General features: G+C 63.9%; 1 protein-coding gene across 2 annotated transcripts; it reads right to left on the bottom strand.

Moving 5' to 3' along the window:
- Nucleotides 1-808: 808 nt before the first annotated feature.
- On the bottom strand, nt 809-19,754 carry PHACTR4 (phosphatase and actin regulator 4). 2 transcript variants are annotated; one of them, XM_054170845.1, is made up of 13 exons: nt 19,546-19,754; nt 8,108-8,281; nt 7,646-7,726; nt 7,189-7,344; nt 6,721-7,077; nt 5,115-5,670; nt 4,791-5,002; nt 3,913-4,060; nt 3,637-3,692; nt 3,107-3,168; nt 2,310-2,447; nt 1,798-1,874; nt 809-1,293 (listed from the first exon to the last, which is right to left on the bottom strand). In XM_054170845.1, the coding sequence occupies exons 1-13, from the start codon at nt 19,559-19,561 to the stop codon at nt 1,278-1,280; spliced, it is 2,049 nt and encodes a 682-aa protein (XP_054026820.1). In that variant the 5' UTR covers nt 19,562-19,754; the 3' UTR covers nt 809-1,277. The 2 variants fall into 2 exon arrangements, with proteins under 2 accessions (XP_054026820.1, XP_054026819.1); XM_054170844.1 differs by having other exon boundaries at nt 5,115-5,673.
- Between the last annotated feature and the right edge of the window lie 1,316 nt (nt 19,755-21,070).

Below are 21,070 nucleotides of genomic sequence, written 5' to 3' on the forward strand. Positions count from 1 at the left end.
GCGCTTACAAAAAATCCTAAAATACTTTAATTCAATAATTAAACTCTGGCTGAGGAGACTGATTTACAACGCAATCACGTAGCCTGCAGGGGTCCTGCGCAGGGGAGCTGTGGGGGAGGCTCCTCCGCCGTCCCCCTCGGGAGGCCACGGCCAGGGGGCGCTGCTGGGCCGCGGCCTTGGCACAGGGCTGAGCGCCGGGGCGGAGGGCCCGGCCGCAGAGCCACAGAGGCAGGCCTGCGAGCAAGGCAAACGCTTCAGCCCTTGCTGTGCTCCCCCCCAGCGGCACCTCCGCAGGGGCTGGGCATTGTGCACCATGCAGGCGGCCGACGCCAGGTTGGTGTTCTTAAAACCCCACATGTAGGAAGAACCAATCTGAGATCATTCCCAGAAGAGCATCTTTTTAAGGTCACTTTTTAAACCTCAGCTTCCCCTCCCTCCCACCCACACAGTGAAATTCTCAAGTTTCCAGTAGGTGTAGCTGTAAAAAGCAAAGGCAAGGCTCGCCCTGGCTGGCGAGTGAAAGCCTCCAAGAGGAAGCCCAGGAAAGAGTTGGCCGCTCCCCGGCGCCCCCGGGACGAAGCTGCTCCCCGGCACCGCGGCTGGCTGTGCCCCGGGAGCCCCGCAGCAGGGAGCAGCGGTGAGGAGTGCTCTGCACAGCACAGCTGTGGCTTTCCTGCCTTGCTTTGCACAAGGATGCAGCATGTGTTGATTTCTGTGCAGTTCCCTTCCAGCACAACAAACCCTTGGTCAGTAGTGATTCAGGACACGGAGGCCACGACAGAGACACAGCAAAGCCTAAGCCATGCCGAGCCCAGGCGGGCGGCTGCCCGGCTCTGTGCAGGCTGCTGCCCAGCACAGCCACTCTGCACTCCTCGGGCTCCCCACACTAGAGCTGCCTTTGCGTTTTCTCCTGAACCCCCTCCCTTTGAAGAGGAAATGAAGGAGTTGCATCCCCAGAAGGAGAAGGAAGAGCTGGGAGCTGGGCTGGGAGCTGGGGCAGGCCCAGGCCGTGCCTTTGCGCAGGGCTCCTGGCAGGCTGCAGTGCGGAGCTGTGCCAGGCAGTGTCAGTCCCAGCCTGATGGCACTCGAGAAGTGTTTGTTCCAGTGAAATGCTACATTCAGACAGGACTCCCCTTCCCTGGCCAAAAGCCCTTTTCTGGATATGTTTTGAAGGCAAATCTTGGAAGAGCAGAGGGCTCAGCCTCGCTGTATTGCCTGGGAGAGGGGTGCAGAGAACCTCCAGTGCCCTCAGGTCTCTTGGCTCCCTCCCTTGAAGGTTATGGTCGATGGTACCTAAAAGCCAAGGGTAAAAGCTGAGCATCAGCCTTGGAACTCGGGGTAGAAGGCTATGAGGCACTAGAGGTGGCAAAAGAAAGGTCAAGTAAGTTCTCCCTCTCAGCCCTCAGCGGAGCTGCTACCATCTAAGAGGTTCCCCTCTGCCTTCAGAAGCTCTTCTGCTCTGCAAGCCAAACTTTCCTAGGCGCTGCCAAGCTACATTACTGAGAAGCACTCAGCCACACACAGCAGCTGCTGGGGGGGAACCATCACCTGGGCATGATCCACTTCATAGATAATTAATATCTGAGCTAATTACTGAGGAGCTTGGGACCCTGTCTGCACCCCAGCCCTTCAGCTGCGAGGTCACGCTGGGTCCAGGCACACCTAGGCCAGGCCCTGGCCACGCTGAGTTTCCCGGATCAAGGTTTCCCCCCAGTGCCCGGCGCAGGCCTGGACAGGAAGCCCCCAGGGCTGTGAGGCTCCCCCTCAGCACAGCTCTCCAAGGGGGCTCAGGCTCACCTGGTGAACTGTTTGCTGTCCTCATGCACTTCCATTTCACAGCTCTTGAACTCATTCAGCTCCTTCCGGATGGCAGCCTGCAAAGAGGGGCAGCTCTGCCTGATCTTCTCCAAGGCACACATCCGGCACCCTGCCTGCCATCCCGGGTCAGCTCAGGCCTCCAGCCCCTTGCTCAGGGCTCATCCTGCACCGCCCCTCGGTGCTGAGCACCTTTGGTACGCAGGGCTCACAGCTCCTCTGTTGAAGGCAGCAGCTCAGATGGCAGCAGCCAGACCAGCGTTTGCAGGCTGCTCACACCAGGCTGAGCCTCCCAGGGCTGCTGTCCCCTCAGGGGGCCAGGGAAGGTAGCACAAATGGCCCTGGGGCAAGCTCCTTGCCCAGGCCTGCCCCAGCCTGCAGCAGCACTGCCCAGTGCCCTGCACCTCCCACCCTCCGCCCGTGCCCCGCTGAGCACCGCTGCGCTGCCCCCGGGCCGCCCTGGCAGCGCCCCCGGGCCGGGCCCCGGCTCTCACCTTGTCTGCCGGCGTCAGCTTGGTCCAGGGTTTGTCTGCCCTGCGGTCGTAGTCCTGGGCGTCCGTCACCTCCACGTACTCGTTGAACCGCAGGATCTTCCTGGCCTGCAGCTCGGCCACCGTCGGCCTCTGGCTCAGCTGCACGCGGCAGGGGCACAGCGGCGTCACGCCGGCACGCAGCAGGGGCGCGCCGAGCCGTGCCCGAGCTGAGCCCCCCCGGCGGGGCTGAGCCCAGCTCCCTGCGCCCTGCCCCTGCTGTGTGCCGCTGGCAGCCCGCGGGGGCAGAGGGGAAGCCTCTCAGCAGGGTGATCCCTGCAGGCCGCTCGGCCAAGGGAGGCACCGAGGGGCCTGGCAACAGCCACTACCCAGGGGAGCCCCCAGGTGCCAGCCCTAAGCCAAGGCTGTTGCCACGTCAGCACCGGCACCGCTCGCACTGCACACCCACAGCTAAGGGCAGCTGCTGCCAGCTCAGAAATGGGCTCTGGGCAGCCTGCTGTGGAGGCTGTGGCCATGGAAGGTCCACACTACACCAGCCCAGCCAGCTCCACACACCTCCCCAGAGCCCTCATCCAGCTTGCCACCCTTGATGCCAGCTCTGACCTCTCACTGGCAAACGTGGCCATGGTGCCAAGGCTCACCCTTGGTGACTGCCCAAGTCCCAAAGGCACCACAGTCAGAGGGCACTGGGGACATTTACACAGGAGCCCAGTGCCCTCAGCACAGTCTGGCAGCCATGGGGTGCCCAGGGCCTCCCCCAGCCCTGCCAGGCGGCCCTGCCAGCAGGGGCCCAGCGCTACCTTTCTGGTCAGCCTGCGCTTGATCTCCCTCTTCTCCGCCTGCCGCAGCTCCTCGTTCTTGGCTGCAGGGGAGAGAGCAGGGATCAGCTGTCAGGGAGGGATCAGCTGTCAGGGAGGGATCAGCTGTGAGCCAGGGATCAGCTGTCAGGGAGGGATCTGCTGTCAGGGAGGGCAGGGATCAGCTGTCAGGGAGGGATCAGCTGGGAGCCAGGGATCAGCTGTCAGGGAGGGCAGGGATCAGCTGTCAGGGAGGGATCAGCTGTGAGCCAGGGATCAGCTGTCAGGGAGGGATCAGCTGTGAGCCAGGGATCTGCTGTGAGCCAGGGATCTGCTGTCAGGGAGGGATCAGCTGTGAGCCAGGGATCTGCTGTGAGCCAGGGATCTGCTGTCAGGGAGGGATCTGTTGTGAGAGCAGGGACCAGCACGACACAACCCCAGCAGCCCTGCAGCAGCCTCCAGGCACCCCGGGACCAGGACACTGAAGGCAAAGTCCCTGTGCCAGCCCCCTCTGTGCCCCCAGCCCCACTCACGCTGCAGGATGTTCCTCTGCTCCAGCTCCTCTGCTGTGGGCCTCTGGCTCAGCCTCCTGCACACAAGAGTCACAGAGCTGTCACCTCAGGGCTGCTCCTGCAGCGGCAGGGAGCAACAACACAGCTGGAGCCAGCCGGCTGCAGAGCCTCCTCCTCAGCCCTCCTGGAGCTCACTGCTGCCTTGCTCTGCCCTCTGCTCCCCTCCAGCAGCTGCCCACGGCTGTGGAAAGTGCCAGCCCCGGCAGCCCCCAGCCCCAGCAGCCCCCAGCCCCACACCTGATCAGGGTGGTGCCGATCTGCTGCCGGATCTCGTTCCACTCCTCCCTGCTCTTGCGGGGGAAGGGCTTCTCCTCCTGCAGCGTGCCCATGCTGCCCAGCTTCATGGCCAGGGTGTCCTTCCTCTTCACCCTGTTGGCCAAGGTGCCTGCAGAGAGGGAGTGGAGGATGGCACCCAGCCTGTGGTGCCCCAGCACCCTCCGCCTGCCCCTGCCAGCTGTGCTCTGCCCTGGGCTCAGCACCGCAGCTCCCAAGCTGCCCAGAGAAGTGACAGCAGCCAGCACCGCTGTGCCATGCCCCCCGTGTGCCATCCCAGCAGCACCGCTGTGCCATGCCCCCCGTGTGCCATCCCTGCAGCACCGCTGTGCCATGCCCCCCGTGTGCCATCCCTGCAGCACCGCTGTGCCATGCCCCCCGTGTGCCATCCCTGCAGCACCGCTGTGCCATGCCCCCCGTGTGCCATCCCTGCAGCACCACTGTGCCATGCCCCCCGTGTGCCATCCCTGCAGCACCGCTGTGCCATGCCCCCCGTGTGCCATCCCAGCAGCACCGCTGTGCCATGCCCCCCGTGTGCCATCCCTGCAGCACCGCTGTGCCATGCCCCCCGTGTGCCATCCCAGCAGCACCGCTGTGCCATGCCCCCCGTGTGCCATCCCAGCAGCACCAGCTGCTGCAGGAGCCACCTGCACCTGGGGTGCACCTCAGCAGGAGGGCACAGCTCTAGCTGCAGGGCCTCTGACAGTGAGGAAGAGGACCTGGGGTGCACCAGGAGCCCAGGAGCCAGCTGCTGAGGTGTGGCACAGGCCAGGGCCTTGACCTCACACAGCCTGGCACAGGCCCAGCAGAGCAGCAGAGGCAGCTGCAGTCCGGAGCCTTACTGTTGTGGCTTTCATCTTCCTCCTCCTCCTCGTCTCTGTACAGGATGGGTCCCTCCGAGTCCGAGTCGCTCATCCCTGCGTCCCCCTCCTGCTCCTCGGGCAGGGCCTGGGCTGCCAGCGCGGGGATGACGGTGACAGCTGGCACCTCCCCGATGTACACACAGGGGCCTGAGCTCTGCTCCTCCTCCTCCTCCTCCTCCTCATCGTCTGGACTAACAAGAAGCAACAGTCACAGCCCTGAACAGCCACAGCAGCCCGGGCAGCGGAGAGCCAAGAGCCTCCCCAGCACCCTGCAGCGCCCAGCCCGAGCTCAGGGGCACTCACACTTTGAGCAGCTCGATGGTGACGGGCAGGGACCTGGCCCTGCCCAGGCTGGCACTGTCCTGGGCACCGTCGCTGTCGAAGAGCAGGGAGTGTGCCCGGTGGGCACCGTCGGGCGGGGGCGTGGCGGGCAGGGGGCTGGCCAGAGCCTGCTGGATGCGGATGTGCAGCGGCACCGGGGGCAGGCGAGGCGGCACCGGGGGGTCCCTGGGGCCCTGCTCCGCTGTCCTCTTGGGCACCTCCCAGGACCTGAGGTCCTCAGCAGCCTCTCTGGGCAGGTCCAGGGAGTGCGGAGGGTCGGCGGGGCTGGCGGCGGGCGGGGGCGGGCGGGGCGGCTCGGGGGGCACATGCGTGGGCAGCGGCGGCGAGGGCGGGGGGCAGGCGGGGGGGCTGTGCACGGGCACCAGCGGGGGGCGGCCGCCTGGCACCAGCCTCTCCGCAGGGGGCTTGGCGGGGAGGACTGCCTCCGAGGGGTTGCTGGGCAGGAGGCTTCGCTTCGGTGGCAGAGGAGGGGAAGGCTTGGACAGGCCTGGAGCGGTGCCCGCGGCCTGGGAGAGCTCTGCTGGAGAGAGAAGCACAGGAGGCACTCGGTGAGCAGGGAAGGGTCTGGGGGGAAGGGACCTCCAAAACTCACCCAGTGCCACCCCTGCACTCAGCCGGGACATCCCCGGCCAGAGCAGCTTGCTCAGAGCCCCAGGCAGCCTGACCAGGGATGGTGCCAGCCATGGGGCAGTTCCCACCTCTCTGGGCAGCCTGGGCCAGGCTCTCCCCACCCACAGCACCACCAGAAACCCTTCAGCAGCCCGGAGCAGGCAGAGCCAGGCGCTCGGTGCTCGGAGCAGTCCCTGCAGGAGCAAGGAGCCAGCAAGAACCAGGTGGAAGCTGCTGGAGTCTGTCCTTCCTGCAGCAAAGGCTTGGGAGAGCAGCCAGAAGGAAGCAGGCCGGGAGGGGTCTGGGCTGCTCCGGCAGATACGGAGCGGCAGCCTGCGGTGAGAGCAGATGGAGCTCCCAGGAGCCAAGGAGCACAGCCGGGGGGGGCTGTGCCACAGCACTGTCTGCACATGCCAGGCTCCAGCCGTGGCAGCAGCTGCCCTGCACGAGGACCTCTGGGGAGCTCTCACCCCATGGCACAGGTCAGAAGTGCAGGCAGCAGGGTGCTGGAGGTGTCCCTGCCAGGAGGGCTGTGCAGAGCTGGGCACCAGCAGCGGGGCAGGGGGAGCCGAGCCCTGGGACAGCTGCAGGGCTGCAGGGACATGTTTGGGATGTTTGGCATTTTTAGACTTCCCCTTGCAGATTAAGGGAGAGATTTGTGCAGGGCACCCAGAGGGCCTCCAGCACCTCCGCAGCAGGACAGGCTCCAGGCACCTTTGGGCAGTAACAGGCTCTGAAAGGGACCAAGGAGCTGCCAGAAGGGACAGGAAAGGGTCGGGTGCTGCTCTCAGTGTCCTCCTGAGCCAGCCTCTGTCACAGCACTGCTGAGCCAGGCCAGGCACACACCGGCACAGGTCCTGCTGCCCACCACCCCCAGGTCCTGCAGCACACCACACAGCCTCCCCCGAGGGGCAGGCTCCGAGCTGGGGCTGCTGCACCCCGGGGCAGAGGCACTCACCTAGCACTGAGCTGTTCCTGTTGACAGGCTTGGGAGGAGGGACAGGAGGCTGCTTGGCAGGGGCTGTGCTGGTTGTGCTCGTGGCAGCAGCACTGTTGGCACTGGCAAGAGCCAGAGGCAGAGTCCTGGGGGCTGGGGAAGGGGCAGTGGTGGCACTGGGAGTCTTTGCTGCCGTGGGGGCTGTGCTGCAGGGTGCAGGCTTTGCAGTGCTGCTGGCAGGTGCTGGCTCCTTGCCCTGCGCTTCGTTTGCCTCCTGGGCAGCAGAGGGAGGCCTCTTGGGAGGGAGCAGAGGCTGCCTGGGCACCTGGGGCTCCTGCAGTGGCTCCAGCTCGGGCCCAGAGTGGCTGCTGGAGGAGCCTGAGAAGGGAGATGCTTGGCGTGAGAGGCTGCAGGGGTGGGAAGGGTCTGGTGGGATTCAGAGCTGGCTGCATCAGCAGCCACAGGCTCTGCACACAGCTGGGGCCTTACCCTGCCTCTTCTTGGCTTCCTCAGCTGGAGCAGGCTTCCTGAGCCCAGGGGGCTTGATGGCCTCCTCCTCCTGGTTACAAATCCCAGGCCCACCGATGGGCACCGTGTGGCCATTCTTCAGGGCAGGCAGGTTCAGCTTCTCAGGGTCCTCACCATCTGCAGGGCACAGGAGGGAAGAGGGCAAATAGAGCACACTCAGAGAGCATGAAAAGGAGGAGATGTGGCTGAGCTGCCTGAAGCTCCAGCAGTCCACATCAGCTTCTCTCTGGCCTCTGGAGCAGATGAGGTCACAGGGCAGAGGGCATGGCAGGCAGGAACCAGGGCAGCAGAGAGCCCTGGAATGCAGCTCCCCAAAGGAAGAAGGGCTGCATGGGTGAGGTTTGGCAGAGGAGGATCAGCCACACACACCACAGGCAGGAGGAAGAAGAGGAGGAGGAGCAGGCTGTTGCAGACTCACCCTGCTCAGGCTCCTCCAGCAGCACTCCCCTCTTCACCAGCTCCTCCCTCGGCTTCCGCATGGAAATCTTCCGCTCTAGAACTGACAGCAGAGTGAGAAAGGCACTGAGCAGGGGGCTGGGCTGGGGGCTGCGCAGGGGACCCTCTGCAGGGGGGAGAAGGGCTTCAGAGGGCCCTGGGCTTGTGAGGAGGGAGGAGGCTGGGCAGGTCCAGGCCTGCACTCCGCTCTCGATGGGGGTGGTGCAGCGGAGCCTCCCTCCCCAGGGCTGCATGAGAGGAATCCACTTGTCTGAGTCCTGCTCCATGGCAGCTCCGCAGGCACCGCAGCCGCCAGCCCACAGCCGTTCTGCTCCCCGCTCGAGCCACACTCAGGCTTGTGGCACCAAGTCCTCGCTAGCCAGATGGCTACTGGCGGGTTCCCCAGGCTGAGGAGGGGTCTCCCACCCAGCCCCCATGCGGTTACCTTCTGAAGTCTCCTTAAATTTGTCACTGCTTTTCTTTTTCCTCCACTTCCAGGGTTTGAAGATCTTCCCGAAGCTGGGGAACTTGCTCTTCCTCTTGGTGGGAGGGGTGGTGTCACCCGACTCCAGCACGTCCACCCCCACCCCATCGGCCGGGGGCTGCTCCACCTCCTCCGCTGCATGGGCAAGAACAAAGCTGTCACCGCCGTGCTGCAGGGGAGCTGCAGCTCCCAGCAGCCTGGGGAAGGTGCTGCAGGTCCATGCAGGAAGGCAGCAGGCCCCAAGCCCTCAGGAGCCCATCGGCACCTCACGGCTCAGAGAGACACGAGTGGGGCCCTGGGTTAAGAGTGCAGTGTCCAGCTGCAGGTCACAGCATGGCTCAGCTTGGAAGGGCCCTCAGGGATCGTCTGCTCCCACCCCCTGCCATGGGCAGGGACACTTCTCAGCTAGACTCAGCTGCTCATCCAGCCTGGCCTCCAACACCCCCAGGCAGGAGGCAGCCACAGCCTCCCTGGGCAGCCTGTGCCAGAGTCTCATCAGCCTCACACTGAAGAACTTCCTCCTCAGCTCCAGTCCAACCCTGCTCTGCCTCAGCTTCCAACCATTTTCCCTTGGCCAGTCTCAGACACCATCAGGAAAAGTCTCTCTGCAGCCTTCCTGCAGGATCCCTTCAGATACTGGAGAGAAAGCAGCTCTGAGGTCCCCTGGAGTCTCCTCCAGGCTGCTCCCTCAGCCTGTGCCCACTGCAGAGGTGCTCCAGCCCTTGGGTCACCTGGCTGCAGCCATCTCCATCTGGAAGCCACTGGTGCTAGCCATAGGTCCCTGCATGGCCACAGGCCCCTTCCAGCTGCAGCCCCTCGAGCCAGCAGCAGCTGCAGGCAGGGCTCAGCCTCGCAGGGTTTCTCCCTCTATAAATAAGAGCAAAGTTGGCCAAGAGCAACAGAGCACAGGAAAGCAGCACAATGCAGGCCTGAGCCCCACCTACTGCACTCCAGGGCAGACCCAGGGCTGGGATCAGATTCTTGTCAGAATAGAACCAGAAAGGTTGGAAGAGACCTCCAAGATCACCCAGTCCAAGCCCTGAGCCAGCACTGCCAGGGCACCACTGAACCATGGCCCTCAGCACCACATCTCCATGCCTCTGAGGAAGCCACAGTGCCACGCTCAGGGACAGCACTGGGGCACCAAAGACAAACTGGAGGAGCAGGGAAGGGGCAAGAGCACCAAGAAGCTGATGCCTCACCCAGCCTGGTACCAGCTCAGCACCATGGCCAAGGTCCTACATGGCAAGTCTGTGCCCAAGCCTCACCCTCACTGTGGTGCCAGGCTGCAAGCCCCATTTCAAACGTATGAAAAAGGTTAAATGAGGTCATGGAGGTGACCCCAGGATGTCCTCATCAGAAGGTCACGAGCTCTCCAATGAGCAGGTTCCTGATGTGCCCCATGCCAGAGCTTGGCCTTGTTCAACCTGACCAGAGGAGGAGCTTCTGTGGTGTGAGGCTGCTGGAGGCCTGGAGCAGGCTGCCCAGAGAGGCTGTGGAGTCTCCTCTGGAGAGCTTCCAACCCCCCCTGGCCACTGTGCCCCTGGGCAGGCTGCTGGGGGAGCCCTGCTGGAGCAGGGTTGTTGAACTGGGTGAGCTCCAGGGGTCCCTTCCAGCCTCACCCTGCTGGGGCTGCCATCTCCCCACCAGTGCCTGCGACCATGCTGAGCTGGCTCTGAAACACCTCCTGGTCCTGTCCCACTGGGAGGCAGGGAGTGGAGCTGTGTGGACAGCAGGTCTGTGTGAGCCCAAAGTGCTGGACTGAAATAGTCTGGGGAAACGTCACCAACTTGGCACAGTCTGGAGACAAGGTGGCAGAAGGCTGCAGCAGTGCCAGGCAGCTCAGGATGCCCTCCCCCAGCAGCCAGCTGGCCCCTCAGAGCCTCTGCTGTGCTCATTCCCACCAGGTCCTGCTCAGGTGCAGAGCACTGGGCAAGGCCACAGGAGGTGCTGAGCCACCAAGCTGCTGCTTGCTTCCAGAGAGCAGAAACCACTGCAGGGCAAGGAGCTGCAGCCCCCCAGGTGGGCTCTGAGCTCAGCAGGCAGGCAGTGAGTGGCTGTGGTGCTGCCTGTGTCATCTGTTGCCAAAGCTTTGCCCAGGCTTGGAGCTGCCATTCCCAGGACCATGGAAGAGCCCTCTAGGGTCCTCCAGTCCAGCCATGCCCTAACTGCCCAGGCTGGTGCCAAACCACTGCCCCTTGCCCCGTCCTTGGCCATCCCTGAGTGGAGCCTGGCTCCTGCCCTGCACATCTTCGTCCCCGGGGCTGAGGGCAGCCCTCAGGCTGCTCTGCTCCTAGCCCCAGCAGCTGCCTCAGCCTGGCCTCACAGGAGAGGTTCCACTGCCTGCAGCGGCTCCGTGGCTCTGGGATGGACTCTCTCAAGCAGTTCCCTGAGGTCCTTCTTGAGCCCAGGGCCCAGAACTGGGCACAAGATTCCAGATGTGGCCTCAGCAGGGCACAGGAGAGGTCCACCAGGAGCTTTTGCTGAGGAGGTGTCTGCTCCTTGCAGCCCCCCTGCACTGCAGCCCAGGGGCAGGTTGTGCAGCACAGCCTGGCAGCCCCAGCACGTGGAGCCTGGCACTGAGGGACCACAAGGACCCTGCCACTGCCAGCAGTGCCAGAGCCTGGGCCGGGCACCATGGGCTCCAGCCGCAGCTGTGTTGTGCCAGGCTCAGCAGCTCAGGATCCAGAAAGCTTTCAAGCACAGCCCAAACCCCTGGCAGACAAAGGCTCTTTTGAGGGCAATGCTGCTAAGGTTAAGGCAGCAGCGAAGCACCAGGGGGAAATGTTCCCAAGCTTCCTACAGCAGCCTGAAAACCTTCCTCTGCACTTCCTGAATGGCCCTGGCCAGAAGTGGATCCTGACCCTCAACAAAGGGTTGTGGCCACAGAGCAGCCTCAGACAGCCCCAGGCCGCCCTGCCCTTCGTCCACACTCTTCAGCAGACAGCACCCTGCCCAGGTTAGGACAAGGACTTCCTCTGGCTCACAAGCTGTGAGGTGAGAAATGCCTTCAGACACAAATGCCCAGCAGAGGAAACTGCAGGTCTGCTGCCCCCCAGGAAAGGACAACGTCACCAAGTGAGCCCAGCTGCCCTGAAAGCTGCCATCAGCTCTGGTGCCCCGGGGAGAAGGAGCCCCAGGCTGGCACCCACCAGAAATCCACGGAGAAGAAGCTGCTGATGCTCACCCACAGCACCCCAGGTTGGTCTTCCCTTCCACTCTCTCATGCCACTCACTTCAGCAGCTCTTGAGCCAGATGAGCTGGAGTACAGTGGGGGTGTGGAGGTTTAACCTGAGACTCCCCCAGGACTTGAGAGGTTCCAAGTTATGAACAAGAATGAGAGGAAAACTTCCAGTGTCTGGAGGAGCCCTCCCAGTGCAGGCACCGAGGGGGCTCTGAACCTCAGGCAATGCCCCTGGGCAGGCTGTAGACAGACCTGAGCCCAGGCAGCTGAGTCCCTGGGAGGCAAAGGGGAGCAGCAGGGTGCGCGGCCTCTCTGTCAGAGCATCTCCATCCCAGCGGGGAACAGCTCCCAGGGCACAGGCTGGGATCAGCAGCGAGCTGCCCACGGTGCCCTCAGCTCCTGCAGGGCTTGGCTGTGTTTGGTACAGCACCCCGCAGAGCAGAGACAGCAAACAAGCTGCCCCAGACCCCGGGGCGGGTGATGCTGCACCCCAGGCGGCAATCCCGGGCAGCTCGGGGCTGGCTCCCAGCCCACACTTCGCAAAGCTGCCGTCCCTGAATGCGGGCAGGTAAGGCAGAGACCACCCCCAGCGCCAGCAGCCTGGGGTCGGCAGCGGCTGCCGTGGCGGCGCAGGGTCGGTGGCTGGAGCCGCTGTCCTCCCAGGTCTTCCCCAGCCCAGGCGGCAGGCAGGCAGCGCCGGGGCCGTCCCCGGCCGGGCGCAGGTTACACAAGCGCCGCATTCCAGCGCTCCCAGCGCCGCCACCTGCAGCCCTGCCCAGCCCCGCGCCGTGCCCGGCCCCGGCCCCTGCCCCCCAGCACTCACCGGCCGCGGCGGGACTCAGCGCTCTGGAGACGTGCGGCTGCCCCATCGGCTCCGGGAGCGGCGCTCCGGGAAGGGGCGGGAGGGGGAGAGGCGGAGAGAAAAGCCCCCCGAGAGCACTTGGGTCCTGGAGTCCTCGGGACCCGGAACCCCCCCGCAAGGACCGGCAGGGAGCGCGGGAGCGGCGGCCGCCGGCCCTCAGGCAGCGCTGCGGGAAGGTCCCGCACGGGTCGGTGCCTGCCCGTGTGCCATGGCCGGGCACCCGCGGCGCGCTCCCGGTGCCAGCTCCCTCGCACGAATGCCGCTCATTCCACAGCCCGGCGCCGCGGCTCAGGAAGGGGAGGAGACAGCGAGGCAGCCGCAGCCTCTCAGCTGCGGGATCCCAGCGCCGCCACCCCCCGCGCCCGGGCAGCGCCCGCGGGGCACCGAGCAGTCCGCCCGAAGGAAGGGCTCGGAGGAGCCTCACAGAGACCTCCGGAGAGCATCGAGCCCACCCCCTGCAGAGCAGGGGCGGCCAGGACAGGTCGCACAGGAACAGATGCAGGGGGCCGAAAGTGACCAGAGGATACCACAGCCTCTCCGGGCAGCCTGCTCCGGGCTCCAGCACCCTCACACCAGGGAAGTTTCTCCTGCTGCTGAGGATTCCCTGGGACTGAGTTTGCAGCTGGAAGGGTTTGACCCCTGAAGGGGACCGAGGAGGCAGCAGTGCCCAGGTCCGGCGAGCACAAAGCAGAGGGGGCAGGGATCAGTGCGCCTGGTGGTACCCAGCTGCTGCAGGCGCTGCACAGGCCTGGGAGCAAAGCAAGTTCCTTCATCGGGGTGCCCAGGGACAGCACAGGGGGCAAGGGACACAAACTGGAGCCTCAGAAGCTCCACCTGAACATGAGGAGGCAATTCTGTAATTGAAGGGTGGCAGATCCCTGCAGCAGGCTGCCCAGGGAGGTGGTGGAGTCTCCACCTCTGGAGACTTTCAAACCCACTTGGAGATCTGGACCCTGTGCAACTTCTCCTGTGACCCTGCCCTGGCAGAGGGTTGGACTGGATGGTCTCCAGAGGTCCCTTCCAACCCCTGCCAGTCTGAGCCTGTGAATTTCAAACTGCCTGGGTTGATGCAGTGCCAGGAGCAGGGACAAAGGCTTTGAGCAGGAGGAGAGCAGACTGAGAGTGGAGATGAGGAAGAAATTCTGCACAGTGAGGGTGGGCAGAGCCTGGCACAGGCTGCCCAGGAGGCTGTGGCTGTGCCCTGCCTGCAGGTGTCCAAGGCCAGGCTGGATGAGGCCTGGAGCAGCCTGGGCTGGTGGGAGGTGTCCCTGCCCATGGCAGGGGCTTGGAAACGGATGAGCTTTGAGCTCCCTTCCAACCCAAACCCATTCCATGGTTCTCTGAGACCCAGCAGATGCCAAACCAAACCCCAGCCCCAGCACAGCTGCTCTGCACTGGAGGCAGCAGCAGGAGCAGGGCTGGTGGCTGCCTGCCTCATGCAAATGCCAGAGAGCAGGATTTGCATGGCACAAGCCAGGGCTCCCTTCTGGCTGCTGTGCCACAGCTGCTGCCGGGGCACAGATTTCCTCCTCCAGATCTGCATCACAACAACAAAGTGCTCAGAGCTCAGAGCTCCACTTGGAGTCTTCACCTTCTCCCCAAGGCTGCTGGTAGGGCTCCAGCAACCCAGAGCAGTCCCAGCCCTGTCCCTACACCATGGAAGAGAGAAAACCCCAGGCCCCCCCCCGGCGTGCCCCCCCCTGCTCCCTGCCCTTGCACACCCCCTGCCCACCCCAGGCATTTTCAAAGCCATGCAGCAACTTGCTGCAGCCCCAGCAGTGCCTCCCCAGGAACCTGAAGCCCTCCAGCCCCTCCACGCTGGCACCCAGGCTGCCCAGCCACAGGCAGCAAATGCCCAGCAGCAGGAACCTTGCTCTGCTCTGAGGTTTCATTTCCTCCCCCTCCCACCAGCAGCCCTGGCACATGAATGCTGTTGATAAGCACTGCCAGAGAGCTCTGCTGGGCTGCTCCCCTGGGCACCCAGTGCAGGCCACAGGAGCACCAAGCCCAGGTCCTCTAATCCAGGCCCTGCTGTGCACAGCTCAGCTCACACCGACGGGCACCACCACATTCAGCTCTGGTGACTCAGGCCTTGGTGCTCCATGATTCAGCCCCAGGAGCAGGAAAAAGGCCTCCTGTCTTCTCCCACCCTGCAGCCTGAGCTGCCTGCGTCCAGCCAGCGGTGCTGGCCCTTGCCTCCAGAGCCCAGCAGAGCAGGAGGCACCAAAGGAGGTGTAAGGCTCCTTCCCTGCCGGAGAGGCACCCGCTTGGAACCCTGGCACAGGCCCACGGCACCATCTCTCCAGGGGGGTGGGCAAGGAGAAGGAACTGTGGCAGAAGCAAGGCTCTGGGTGCATGCCCCCAGCTGCAGGCCTCAGCAGCTGGCAGGACAAGGAGAGCCTGAGCTGGGATGGTGTCAGACAGACATGGAAGTGCTTTGGCCACCTGCTCCCACGGAGCTGGGCACAGGACGAGAGGAAATGGCCTCCAGATACGGCAGGGGAGGCTTAGGTTGGACACCAGAGCCACAGAAGAGCCCTCAGAGATCATCCAGTCCAACATCAACACAGCACCACCATGGCCACCAAACCCCAGTCCCAAGTGCCATGGCCACAGGGTTCTGGAACCCCTCCAGGCATGGGGACTCCACCACCTCCCTGGGCAGCCTGTGCCCATCCCTGTGAGCCCTGCTGCGAGGGCCTGGCTGGGCTGAGCCACAGCTGAGCTCACTGCTCCTCAGCCCTGTGACTTCCTCCCTGCTTCCTCTGGCATTGCCAAGAGGGAAACTCCTATTTCCCAGAGCATTCCAGGGCCCTTGTCCCCACCCATCAGCCTGCACAGGGATGGTGCCTGCTGCAGCCCAGATGGCAAAAGGGCAGCAGACCCAGGATGCCAGGGCTGGCCTGGCGCTGACACCTGTCCAGAGAAGGGCAGGGAAGCTGCTGGAAGGTCTGGAGAACAGGGCTGGGGAGCAGCAGCTGACTGCCAGCACCTGCAGGAAAGCCAAGCTGGGGGTGGCTGGAACCCACAGAGTCACTCTGCTGTCACAGGGAGCAGGCTGCAGAGATTCCTCCAACAGGTCATGGGCAAGAGGGGCTCAGGGCCAAAGCACCTCCCAGCCCTGTCTTGGAGAGGGGAAGAGCAGCTCCATGAGAGCTCACTTCAGGCAGTGCTGAGAAGGTGCCACCTCTGGTGCCACCTCTGCACTCGCTGCCATTGCAGCTCAGCCTGGTGCTGCTGAGCAGGGAGGGGAAGCTGAGGAATGCAAACCCTGACAGCAGGAGAGAGGCTCCCCCAGCCTGGCTCACCTGGGTGACTCATGGCTGTGCCATCCTGACAGGGGAACCTCCAAAGCTGACAAACCACTCAGGGCAGCACCAGAAGGACCTCCCTGGTCAGAGGCCAACAGCAAGCACAGGGACAGAACCCACAGGACCTATTCCAGCACAGCAGAGCCAGCAGCAAGGCATCAGCTCTCTGCCCACAGGGAAGCACTGGGAGGCAGGATGCCCACCTGCCACTGCCAGCTGTGCCATGGGGAGCAGGCTAAGCTAAAGGCCATCAAGGACTGCATGGCTCAGGGGAGAAGAGGCCCAGCTCTGAGCTCAGCTCTTCTCTGGCCCTCTCCAGCAGCAACAACTAAAGGCACCAGAGCAGAACCTACCAAGTGGCATCACCATGGCAGGCAACACACTGGAGACAGAGAATGGCAAAGCCAGGAGAGCTGCAGCACAGACCAAGCCCAGGCTCCTCTCAGCCCTGTGAGCCACCAGTGGGTGGCTGTGGTACAGCCCTGTGACACCCTGGGGAGAGGCCCCCAGAGGCAGGAACTGAGGGCAGCAGCAGCCAGGTTTGGTCTGAGGCACTGAAATGCAGCAAGGAATCCTCCTGCTCCCTGCCCTGCCCCAGAGCCCCCTCCAGACTCTCACCCAGCTATCAGCTCCTGAAGGCTTCCCTTCAGACCTGCTGGGTGCTCAGGAGCCATTTCCATCAGGTAATTACAGGTCTGACCTCCTCCTGTTGCACAAATCAGCCTTTGGGAACAATGCTGATAAATATTTGCCCAGCAGAAGACAGCTCCAAAGGGCCCATTCCAGTCTGTCAGCTTTGCCCTTCGTGTTGCTGCAAGCTCCAGCCTCTGCTTCAGCAGCAGCTGCAGCTCTGCAGGGAGCTCTGACAGATCCACACAGATCACCCTCAGCAGTGGCACAGCCACACCAGGTCTCACACCCAGCCAGGAGCCATCAGCCTCTGAGTGAACCTCAGCCCCCAAATATTTGCTCTTGCTCAACCTCTGAGGAGTCTCCAAGCAGCAAGGGAAGGATCAGTGCCAGCATGGGCAGAGCAGCTGGGCCTGTGTGGACCCTCCTCTTCCTCACTGGGGAGGAGCTGAGAGCCTTCTGCCTTCTCTGAGGCAGCCTGGACCTCTGAGGCAGCAGGTGAGTCACCAGCAACACCACAGCTCACTTCTGCTCCTCAGAGCTTCCAAACCAACCCTCACCTTCATCAGGGGAGCAGGGAAACAGCAGACCCTCACCAGATGCCTGCAGCTCTTCATGAGATTCACAGCAGCCCTCAGAACCCAGAAGGGGAGTCACAGCCTGGAGGGGAGAAGCTGACCCTGCACAGGAACCTTCCCACCTGTGTGGCTCTCTGGCACAAACCTCTCTGTTCCTGGCCTTGCCTGCACCTTGCACTTCACCAGCTGCCGGGAAACAAACTCAGCATCACTGCCTTGAAGGCCCCACCAGCGGTGACCAATTGCCACAGGCTGCCAGGGGTGCAGGAGGAGACTTCAAAGCAGAGCTGATCCTGCTCTGCAGAGCTGGGGACAGTCCCCAGCACAGGAACTCAGCTGCAGGAAGCCATGACGAAGGGAAGTCTCCTTTTGTCCTTGTCCTTCACTCCTTGTCCTAAACATTCCTTTAGGGATGGGCTCAGGGGATCTTTGCTGTGGAGGAGGGAATGGCTTCAGGAGGCAGCAGGCTTCTTGTTAGCCAGCTTCTGGGCTTAAGAGAAATCAACCCAGCACCCCTGGAAAGCAGTGCACCAGGCACCACCTGCAGATCGGCTCTAGGAAGGCTGAGGAAGAGGAGGTGTGGAGGGTGCCAGCCTGCCTGCTGCAATCCCATTAGAGGCAGGCAGGAGCAGGCAGGCAGCCCACAGGATTAACTCTGTGCTCAGCAGCACCTCAGCCTCACAACTGTAGCATCACCCCTGAGGTCCTCCAGCCACTGATTCAGCAGGGGGGTTCTCACCACCCTCCCCCAGCAGCCCCAGCCCTGGGAGCCTCTTCATTAGCTCAGCATCTTAACTTAATTACTTGGAGAGGTTTTCCTTTCCTCCCAAAGCAAACTGCAGCTTAACCCCTGCAGTGCAGAACGCTTGGGCAGAGCCAGCTCCTGCCTGCCCTCCAGCAAGGGGCAGCCTCTGCTTCCCAGCCCCTGCTAACAGCTCCAAGATGTCCTGGGAAGCTCCAAGGGCTGGGGGTGGGAGCAGCTTTTTCACCGTTTTGGTTGAATTTCAACAGAACTCAGGGAGGCTGCAGGCCCCTGGCTGATCAAAGGTCAGGCTGCTGCCCAGCACTGCCCTGCAGGGACAGCCAGAGGCTGCTGCTGCCCAGCGCTGCCCTGCGGGGGCAGCCAGAGGCTGCTGCCTGCCCGCCGAGCAGAGCTACCTGCGCCCAGGGCAGGCTCAGGCTTTGGGACCCAGGTCCCTTCCCAGGCCATGGCTCAGTGCTCTCCCGGCCCTGGGAGCGAGCCGCTGACTGCAGCAGCTCAGGGAAGCCAAAGGAAACCCCAGGGAGCCAGCAGGGCATTGCCCAGCCGCGGGACACAGCCATGGTGCTGCGGGCCTCGCCGGGCGCCCCCTGGCGGCCGCCGCGGCCCGGTGCTGCGGGCCTCGCCGGGCGCCCCCTGGCGGCCGCCGCGGCCCGGTGCTGCGGGCCTCGCCGGGCGCCCCCTGGCGGCCGCCGCGGCCCGGTGCTGCGGGCCTCGCCGGGCGCCCCCTGGCGGCCGCCGCGGCCCGGTGCTGCGGGCCTCGCCGGGCTGCGCTCCAGCTCTGAGCAGACAAAAGGCAGCTCCAGAGCCAGCGCTGGGCTCCTTTCCACCACAGGTGAGAAACCAACCGACAAAGTGCTGCCGCCAGCCCCGCGGGGCCCCGGGGCAGCTTTGCTCAGCACCGGCAGGACACCAACGCCTCCTGCCTCTGCCCCACAGCCTGCACTGCCTGGGCCAGCAGCAGGCACAGCCCAGAGCCAGGTCTCAGCAGCAGTGCAGAGCTCAGCTGCTGCCCTCCCCACGGCACACCAAGGTCCCAGCTCCTGCCGTGTGCTCACTCCAGCTACAGCCACAGCCCTGCAGGAATCCTCTTCTCTGCACTTGAAGACCCCAGGGCAGGGCTGGGAGCAGCCCTGCAGCTGCGTTCCTGTCCTAAACCAGGCTGGTCCCTGCAGCTGCCTGCGGACCAGTCCCCCCCCCCAGCCTCCGGGAGGAGCAGGAATTCAAAACCTGAAGACAGCAGCAAATGTCATTTGTCATTCGGCAGGGCAGGCAGCCAGGGGCTCCCCACCCACCCACGGCCGCTGAAGCCTGACAGCTCCAAAGGCTCTCTGCGTGGCTGTGCAGCCCCCGTGGGCACTGCCAGGGCAGCTGCAGCAGGCAGCCGTGCAGGGCTGGGTGGTTAATGAGCAGCCAGGCACCGAGGGGTGAGGGGACAAAGGCCGTGGGCCGCAGCTCGGCTCCGGCACGCAGCAGCTCCACCTCGCCTCACCTCCCGCCCCAGCGGCAGCGCCCCCAGGAGGCCAGAGCCCAGCAGCAGCTGGAGAAGCATCCCTGGAAGCCAAGCGGTTTGCAGGAGACAATCAATAAATCTGCCCCTTCCTGCCCTGGGTGCAGGGCTCAGCCCCCAGCAGGCAGCACGGCTCGGGGGCTCTCTGCATGCAGAGGTCAGCCCCAGGGGCTCCATCCCAGCCCTGCTTTGAGCCAAGTTTTGCTCAGAACAAACCTGTGTGCTGCAAGGCAGAGCAGCAACAGGCACAGAGAGGGCAGAGGAGCTGCCCCAAGGCTTGCCAGCGTGCCCTGCTCCATCTCACACCAGCTCAGTGCCTCTTCCCTAGGGGGAGAGGAGCTGCTCCCTGCTCTCCAGAGCTGGGGGTGCCCAGTTGAGAGGAATTCCAGGTGGAGACTCAAGGAAGAGCACAGAGCTCTAAGCAGGCCTGGGCCCTGCAGCAGAGCAGTGATGTCTTTGCCAAGCTCCCTTCTGTTCTGTTGTGAACTGAGACACAAACCTCAGTGGCCAGGGAGGACAGCACAGGTCCAGCCCCTGCAGCAGACCCCCAGGAGGGTACTCACCAGAGTTCTCTTCCATCCCTCCTGCACTCTGGCTCCCCAAGGAATTCCTGCAATCACAGCAAACACAAAGCCCAATGTTTCATGGCTCCAGCAGCAGTGCTCAGCCTGCACACAACCAGGAGCAGGAGTCCCCCCCAGCAGCCTGGCACTGAGCCTGGCAGCTTCACTCCTCCGTGAGGACATCCCCAGCTGCTGCTCACAGAGGCTGAGGTGGAAAGAAAAGGGAAGTGAAATCCAGGGGAATCATCACAAAGCATCAAATGTTTGCTCCCAGAGCACTCATCCCACCCCTGCCTCTGCAGGGCTCATGGAAGGATGGAATGGTTTGGGTGGGAAGGGACCCTCTAAGCTCCTCCAGCACAGACCCTGCAGCCAGCAGGGACATCCCCAGCCAGAGCAGGCTGCTCAGAGCCCCAAGCCACCTGGCCTGGGATGGTGCCAGCCAGGGGGCAGCTGCCCCCTCTCTGGGCAGCCTGGGCCAAAGCCAGGGCCACAGGAACCTTTCAAGCACTGCAGCCCAGGACCCGAGAGAGAGCAGCTCAGAGCAGGGCACAGCAGGAGCTGAGGGCACAGAAGCTGAGGTGCCCCTGCAGGGAGCTCTCAGCTCTCCTCTGCCAGCTCTCCAGGCCCTGCAGGCTGAGCTCCCAGCACAGGGCTCCGGGACAGCAGCGCTGGGGCTCGGCAGCAGGCACCCCGGGGGGCTGCACAGCTCAGCTGGCTCAGGGGCACCCTCGGCAAACCTGCCTGGGGTAAGGGAGGGAGGGTCAGAGCCAGCTCAGGGGCGGGGGGAGGGAAGCCCAGCATGAGAAAGAGGCTGAGGAGCTTCAGGGGGGAACTGAAATGAAGGAAAAGGTCCTAAGGAGCCGAGCTGCAAGCTCTGACCTCCTGCAGGCCTCCCAGAGCAGCCCCAACCTCCCTGCCCCTGGGCACCAGCTCAGGGTCGTTAGCATTCTCTGACCCCCACACCCCCAGGGGCCAGAGGCTGTGCTTTGCTCAGCAAACAAAGAACTGCTGAGAGGTGCCAGGAATGTCTGACCCTGAGGGTGGGGAGAGCCTGGCCCAGGCTGCCCAGAGGGGTGGGAACTGCCCCCTGGCTGGCACCATCCCGGGCCGGGGGGGGGCTCTGAGCAGCCTGCTCTGGCTGGGGATGCCCCTGCTGGCTGCAGGGGCTGGGCTGGATGGGCTCTGCAGGTGCCTCCCTGAGCAGCCTGTGGCTCTGTGACACCAACCTGCAGGCCCTGCCCGCTCTCAGCTGCCAAGGTGCCAGCCTGACCTCTGCACTCTGAGCAGAGCCCCGAGCCAGGGCATCCCTGCTGCATGCTGAGTGTCTGATGGTGACAGCCCCGGCCCTGCAGGTAGCAGAGCTCTGCTGCAGGGCTGCCACCAGAGCAGCACTCAGCTGAGCTGCCAGCAGGACCCAGAGCACCAGCAGCTGCCAGCCCCAGGTTTTGAGCTCAGCAGGACCTTGCTGCTCACCACCCAAGGCCAAGCACCACCTGGGAATTCCAGTTCCACCAGTTCCAAC

Source organism: Dryobates pubescens, chromosome 20 (genome assembly GCF_014839835.1).
Source record: "Dryobates pubescens isolate bDryPub1 chromosome 20, bDryPub1.pri, whole genome shotgun sequence".
Taxonomy (NCBI): Eukaryota; Metazoa; Chordata; class Aves; order Piciformes; family Picidae; genus Dryobates; species Dryobates pubescens.